Source organism: Ictidomys tridecemlineatus, chromosome 8 (genome assembly GCF_052094955.1).
Source record: "Ictidomys tridecemlineatus isolate mIctTri1 chromosome 8, mIctTri1.hap1, whole genome shotgun sequence".
Taxonomy (NCBI): Eukaryota; Metazoa; Chordata; class Mammalia; order Rodentia; family Sciuridae; genus Ictidomys; species Ictidomys tridecemlineatus.
Genome location: NC_135484.1, coordinates 126700692 through 126708954, shown reverse-complemented (window position 1 = coordinate 126708954; position 8263 = coordinate 126700692). Strand labels below are relative to the sequence as shown.

Sequence of the window (8263 nt, the reverse complement as noted above, 5' to 3'; positions counted from 1 at the left end):
CTTGAAGGCTGGAAATTTGCTTATATTAAGCATTTATTTTACTATTTTTTCCATTTAATTTGGATGATTCTTCATAAGCTATTAATAAATTTAATGTATTTTTTCCTTTGGCATTTTTCTTTCTTTCTCTGTATTTTTTTTCCTTCTGTGGAAGATTTTATCTCAGCTTCTAACAGTTCTCTCTCAAGGAAAGACTTTGTTTCCAGAGTAAGCTGCAGGGGCCTCTCTGTAGAGGGTCTTTAACAACATCTTCTGCAACTTTTGAAAGACACTGCACTGAAATTTATTCTCTAAGTCACTGTAATTTGTCTGAGTGAGGATTTCATAGAGTTATTTTATGAAGTTTGATGTTGTCACTAGTGACCAACACATTATACTCTCTTTTTAATTCTTGTAATGTTTTCCTTCTTGTCTGAACAGGTAATGGGCATGACCAATAGTAGTGCCAAAGAAGACTTCGTTCTGGTGGGCTTCTCAGAGCAGCCCCAGCTGGAAAAGATACTCTTTGTGGCTGTTTTGATATCTTACCTTCTTACTCTGGTGGGAAATACACTAATTATTCTGGTCTCTTCCATAGACCCTAAACTCAAAATACCCATGTACTTTTTCCTTACTCACCTCTCCCTAGTGGACATCTGTTTTACCACCAGTATTGTCCCTCAGCTGCTGTGGAACCTCAAAGGACCAGCCAAGACCATCACATCCCTGGGTTGTGCCATCCAGCTCTATGTCTCCCTGGCATTGGGATCCACTGAATGTGTTCTCCTGGCTGTGATGGCTTTTGACCGCTATGCTGCAGTATGCAAACCTCTCCACTATACAGCTGTAATGAACCCACGCTTGTGCCAGATTCTGGCAGGGGTCGCATGGCTGAGTGGAGCAGGAAATGCTCTCATCCAGGGCACTGTCACGCTCTGGCTACCTCGCTGTGGACGCCGGCGGCTCCATCATTTCCTCTGTGAAGTCCCTTCCATGATTAAGCTTGCATGTGTGGACATCCGTGCCAATGAGATCCAGCTCTTCATTGCTTCATTGGTCTTGCTCTTTTTGCCCTTGGCACTGATATTGATGTCCTATGGACACATAGCCAAGGCAGTTATAAGCATCAAGTCAGTGCAGGCCTGGCAGAAAGCCCTGGGGACATGTGGATCCCACTTGACTGTAGTATCCCTCTTCTATGGGAGTGCCGCAGCCAACTACATCCAGCCCAACAGCTCCTATGCCTACACTTTTGGGAAATTCATCTCTCTCTTCTACACAGTAATCATCCCGACCCTCAATCCTCTCATTTACACCTTGAGGAATAAAGAAGTTAAAGGTGCACTGGGAAGAATATGCCACAGAGACCTACGTGTGTAAAAAATGAAGCAAACTACAGACTGGTCAATTTTTCATCACAAGTCTCTTAAATATCATCTCATATAATCCTTCACCAGCCTAAAAGCACAGCTAGAACCTCCACAGTTTGCATGATTGTACTTCACATGGCCTCACAACTATCTGTCCTCTCCAATCTGTTTGCAGGCTTCTTTTGGGCCCTTTGAAAGGCATTATTTCACCACACTCTTTGATGTCCATTTTCCTAATAATTTCCATTTCTAGCCCTCTCTTTCTTCATTTCTTCTTTTGTCATCCTCTTCCTTCCTTCTTGTTCCACCTTTTATTTCTTCTTTATATTACATTTGGTTGTCAAGTTTTTTTTAGTACTGGAACCCAGGACCTTGTTCATGCCAGGTAAACACTCTTACCATTGAGCTACATCCTCAGCCCTTTGTATTTTATTTTGAGACAGTGTCTGTCTAGGTTGCCCAGGTGGGCCTTGAACTTGTGACTCTTCTGCATCCACCTCTCAAGTAACTTCCAGTATAGGTGGGCAGCTCTGTGCCCAGTTTTTCTTACCATTTGTATGATGTGCTTTGTAACTGTTTTCCCTCATGCCTCCATGTTATAGCTCTTCCCATTAATATTCTAACAATTCCTGAAAGCAATTTCCTAAAAAAAATAATTTAAACTTTTCTCTTTTGTCATCCAAAAGCTATCATACACCTTGTGAAAATATTTGAGAATTTGTATATTGAATTCCACAACTTCCTTTTTTAGCTCATGCAGTTTTGTTGAACTTTTTTATATCCATGTTTATGTATGATTTAAAAAGTAATCAGCTTTGTATATAAGATCTTACTGTAACAAACAAGAAAGGTGATATCTGAAGCAGGTAAATTGGATATAAATTTCTGCTCTTAAAGAGTTGATCTTAGAGTATGGATAACCAACAATACATGCAATATTAAAAGAATTTAATTTGGCTATTATTTGATTGCAGTTTTGTTCCTATTTATAATTTCTTCCCTTCATTGGTCTGTTTTTATCCATACCAAAAAAGAATGCAAAGTTCATCTTTTATCATTTGACATCATCTGCCTACTCCCCTTTGCACAGCTCCTCTGCCCCCCTTGACAATTGTGGTATCTGATCTTAACTAAATAGGCTGAAGTCACATGATTTGCTTCCAAAATCACTATTGATACCACTGAAAAAACAAGCCAGTAACAAGACAGTATCAAGAGGTTGGCTTACTCCCCTCGATTCTAACTACATTTTGATAATAAGCCTTTATTGATCTTAAAAATCTGTCAGATGAGTCATATATTGGCTTATTTTTTATATACATCTATACATAATATTTCAAATTGAAAGCAACATCTCATTAGATTCAAACTTTCATGCTGTTGTCTAAAACATTAAAAATTTGTAAGTGTAAAATTGAAATGCACATAGATATTTAAAATGCATATATAAGGAAACCCATAGGTGTTGTGCTTTTCTAGTATATCACTAATTAAGCTACTCGAATGTACAGAATGAAAATTCTCATTTGGTGTTTTGTTTCAAGAAAATGTATTGTCATGTCTTTGAGAAAAAGTTTTATTCTTTCCCATTAATTGGTTGCAAACTAATCTCCATTTATAGATTTTAACTCCAAATTATACCTTATAATTAAGCTCTTTTAAAAAGGAATGAGCTTCACTATTAATTAAAAGATTTTAAGTGCAACATAAATGCAGTAAGTGATAATAAATGATCAATCAATATCAATTAGCATGTTTTCAAAAGTCTACTTTCCTGGTCATAATATTCCCTCTATGGGAAGTCTAATTTAGGCTTCTTTTTTAAAATTTGATCCCATAAAAATTGTTATCTAGTCTAGAATTATTTGCATAATTTGTGTTTACATCTGCATGGGAAAAAATATCTTAAAAATCTGATAGAAAATAAGTTAATTCTTACTTTTTCTTTGTAATATGGAAAAATATGATTCATTTCCTTCACTCACTTATGAAATGCATGGCATATTTGTTTTTAATGGTGATAGTAAAGTTAAAAGTGTTATTTTTGAAAGGATAGTTACTGTAAATGTAGTAGGAAAAAACTGTGTTTGAACCAGGAGAGACCAGAGTCTCAGTTATCGTGTTTCTAACATTAGGAAAACCTCAAAGTTTGTGGCATTTCAGAGGTTAGAAGACATGTGTAAGAACCAAGTATATGTAATTTATGCATTAATAAACCATTGATGTCAGACCAAGTATCCTTGATGGAAAATATACATATATTTTCTAGGCCTAAATTATTCGAGCAGTCACTAGTTGCTATTAATTCTCTACCACGTTCACTCACAATAATCAAATGAATTCTGCTTTTGACATGTAAACTAAATTTGTTTATTGTTTATATAAATGTGTCTCTTTTTTATAGACAGGCCAAAAATAGTGTATGGCAGTATAATGATTTTGACTCAGTTGTGAGCTAATATTTGTTACAAAATTCTAACATGTTTCTTGCTTTGATTTCTGTGATTCTCCATTTCCATAATATGAGGGGAAATTTATTTCTCACATTAACTTAAAACTTAAAGATATTCTCACCAAACATTGTGTAGCACACTTCATATTTAGTTATACATCTACTTGACTTCCCAATCTATACGTTGGGTTTACCTACTATACCTATACCAGGTAGGCCCTGACTGGCAATGTTCTCCTAAAAAGCTATACTATCAAGGTTCAAGTATCATCTTAATGATTATCCATATTTTAATTTTTATTGTATTTAGTTTTTAAACCTATGAGTGTCTCTTTCTATTTTCCTCAGTTATCCATTTGGTTTCACAAAATTCCTCACATGAAATGAATGAAAAATAAGTTTACAAGAAAGACATTGAACTAGATATTACTAACCTTTAAGAATTATCTAAAAATCAAGTGAGCAAAAAACTGGTGGGTCAAATCATAGATCAATATATCAACAATATGTCCAGTTGTCATTCAATCAGTAAGAACTTATGAACCATGGTATGTTTATTATTGTGGCATTGCCAACAATTAATATATAATGCTGATGCTGGCACTGCCAACAAGTAATATATAATATTCCTATAAAAGATATTTCATGATTTATGAAAAAGTTAAAACAAATATAAGGTTATACAAAATGAACAGTGAAACAAGAAGGCAAGTACATTGCTTGAGAAGTTCATACTAACTATGGATCAACAATCTACTGAGTATTATTTTATAGGCAGAAAGATAAAACTATAAATATGTTTGAGGAAAGAAAAATGCATCTCCAATGAGAATGTGAATGTGATAAGGATCAGAAGTCACATTTCTGAAGGACAAAAATTAGTTTATTGGCTTCTAATGATATATATCAGGAATAAAAATTATATGGCATCTTACATTTTTATAACTGTGACCATATAAATCTTTGTTGAAAGGTACTCATTTAATCCTCAAAATTAGTAACCTAAATAGCTAAATCATAATAAGTAGTTCTGATTAAACAAGGTAAATTAAACAGAAGTGATTGTTCCTATTCCTTTATAAAAGGTATTAAAATTCCATTACATTAAAAAAGGCTACAAATGTATTAAGGACTAATAGGACTGAAGAGAAGCTAACAGCAGATTTAGTACAAATAAGAATTTGTCATATGCAAAATTAATGAAAGGTAGTAAATGGCTTCAAGAAGGAGAAAAAAAGATGAAAAAAAAAACATGCTTTTAGAGGATTCTGACATGGAAAGGGAGAGCCAGTAAGAATAAAGGAAATTTCTACTATAGAACCCTGGAGTAGCAACAGAGGTTTAGAATGGTAAATATTGTATGTCCTAGAATACAGATTGTGGAGTGATGCTAAAGTAAAAACAATTTAAGTTTCTGCCAAACAAGAACAACTGCAAAAAAAAAAATACCTTTTCTCTAAGCCACACAACCAAATGAGGGCTATCCTAATATCAAAGCAGATAAAAGTAGTTGTCATTTTTAAAGAGGTGAGATCAGATACTAACACAACTGAGATTTGACTGTGTCACACCAAAAGCAAAGAATTGTATTAGATGCTACATATGGCATCCTTCTATGTATTTTCCTTATCCTGATCTCAAAACACAGGAAGCCATTCTTATAACTGTATAGTTAGAGCTATAGAAGTGCTAACGGAAATTCAAGACCTGTTCAAAAATACCCAAAGAATACTGACATTTGTCCTACTCTAACCAAATGTTTTTATCACCCTGTCATGAAACCCCATTCAGCAAACATAAATCAAAGGATTTTCTATTAGTTTTCTTGTGATTACATCATCTCACTTTTATGTAAAGCTTCCAACACAGAGAATATTATAACATAAATAGAGAAGCAAACAAAAGAAAAGATTCATGATCCTTGACTTTTCTTTAATCAGAGAATTTTTGTTACAGATTCAATATGATTACTAATTGTTGGTTTGTTTATTCTCCATTTTCCATGATTCTATCTTGATAGGATTATGTGTGCAAGAATTTATTCATTCATTTTCGGTTACCAAATTTGTTGGCATATATTTTTACTTCTTATTGTTTGGATATGAATATACTCAAATAACTCATAAGGCAATATAGAAATGTTTAGAGGTAAAATTGTTGTAGGGAAAAATGAGGCAAGGCACCGAAGATAGCAAGAAACAGTTTTATTTGGCTGCATCCAGGTTCAGAGTGTACAACATTTGCTGTAATCAATCAATCCCCTGAACCCCAAGTTCAGGTAGTTTCAAAATTTTATACCCAGCATGTAAGGGGAGGGTCTCAGAAGTTCACAGTCTGTGGAAGTTCACATAAAAGCAGCTTTTTTATTTCACTATTCTATGCAAGTTAACCTTTCAAGGACAACACTTGAGAAGGGGAGAGCATCTTCTCCCCTTTCTTCCCTCCCCCTGCCAGCTGTTACCATGGAGCCCTATTGGTAACTTCTCTTAACTTACAAATGTAGATATCTCTGTGAAGTCCCAGCTCTAGGCCAGAGGCCTTGTTTACAAAAGTGCTGATTTCTTCCCAGCCAGTGTCCAAGTAAGACAGGGCAACATGAAAATAGGAAGTTTATCTACATTGAACTCTTTTGTGGGGACTCTTTGGCTGAAGATCCTAAAATCAGCCATGGTGAAGATTTCTGGAGTAGCACAGTTAAGACTTTTCTGTGGAGAAAGGGAGTGCCACTACAAAATGATTAAATTTTGACACATGTAACCTAATCAATATGTTAATTCATTTGATGGATTAAAAATTCTAACAGTTTACAGAGTGTTAACTGTAAGCAGTTGGGCACAGCTGGAGAAAGGAGGTCACTAGGGTGTGCTCTTGAGGATTATATTTTTTTCTGGCTCCTTGGGATTTCTCTCTCTCTCTCTCTCTCTCTCTCTCTCTCTCTCTCTGTCTCTCTCTCTCTCTGTCTCTCTCTCTCTGTCTCTCTCTCTCTCTCTCTCTCTCTCTCTCTCTCTCTCTCTCTCTCTCTCTCCCCCTTCCTGGCTGCCATAGGCTGAGCATGTTTTCTCTACCATATTTCTGCCATGATGTTCTGCCTCACTTCAGGGCCACAGCAATGGAGCTATTATGATCATGGACTGGACCTCTAAAACCATGAACCCAAAATAAACTTTTTCTTCACTAAGCTGTTACTGTCAGTTATTTTGCTCACAACAATGAAAAGAGTATTAACAGTACATAATAGTACATAATAGTATCTAACGATCCTTCATATTTCCGTGGTATCCGTTGTAATGTCTCCTTTGGTTTCTGATTTTATTTATATGAGTCTTCTCTTTTTTTCTTGTTTAAGAGTTTATTATTTGTGTTTATCTTTTCAAAAACAGTTATTCATTTTATTGATCTTTTGTGTTTTTTCTTTTTATTAGTGCATATTAATTATATAGATTAATAGGTTTCCTTTATATATTTATTTAGTCTTTTTCATTTATTACTGCTATGATCTTCATTACTGTTTTCTTTTGTCTAACTTTTCATTTGACTTAATTTTTTCTAATTCCTTGAGATGTAATGATTGGTTGTTTACCTGAGACCTTTCAGTATTTTGGATGCAGGTTTTGATACTACAAACTTGCCTCTTGTTATTAGTTTTTCTGTATCCCATAGGTTTTGGTATGATGTATTTTCTTCAGTCACCTAAACAGTTAAAACTATCTCCTTGCAAAAGTTACTTTTTGCTCTCTTCCCTTGTTTTATATCTTAATGATTAAATGCAAAGCTAGCTATTCCTGAAAATATAGGAACTTTCCAATCACTGACTTTTATTTAGAATTACAGAATCCAAAATATCTGGTGACCTTCAGATGACAGCATATGAGAAAAGTATATGAGAAAAGCAGACTACAAGGAAATTTATGATCACCTCTGAATCTACTTGTTTAGACTAAACATATACTCACCCCAAGTCTCTACATAAGCCTTGTATCTAGACCCCCAAGCAAGATGTTTTCTTTTTTTTTTGGTGAGGAGAGGCAAATGTCTCTATCTTACAACTTGCCAACTTGTTGCCAGTAAAGCTCTCTTCCACTGTCATTTTCTCTCTTGAGTCATTGTCTTCATCAGGGAGTGGTGGGATGGCAGTTCTCAAAGTTATATTATCTGTGACTGTATCTGTTATCATTTTTTTTTCAAGAAATTCTGAATTTTTTTTTTTGATGTCTTCACTGACCCACTGATTGCCCAGGCGTGTGTTATTTAATTTCCACGTGTTTCAAAATTTTCTTATTTATTTCTAGTTTTATTTCATTATGGTCAGAAAAGATACTCAATATGATTTTAATTTTTTAAATTTGCTGAGACTTGTTTATGACCTCTCATAGGATCTAACCTGGAGAACATTTCTTGTACTAATAAAATTCTATAGCAGTTATGTGTATGTTGGAGATGTGTGCTAGATTTAGTCTAGGAT

The 8263-nt window shown here is 34.6% G+C and overlaps 1 protein-coding gene across 1 annotated transcript; it reads left to right on the top strand.

The window, feature by feature from the left end:
- Positions 1–423: 423 nt before the first annotated feature.
- Positions 424–1359, top strand: LOC101961807 (olfactory receptor 2G3). The gene has a single exon (XM_005342630.3). It carries the CDS (start codon positions 424–426, stop codon positions 1357–1359), a length of 936 nt encoding a protein of 311 aa, XP_005342687.3.
- Positions 1360–8263: the final 6904 nt, after the last annotated feature.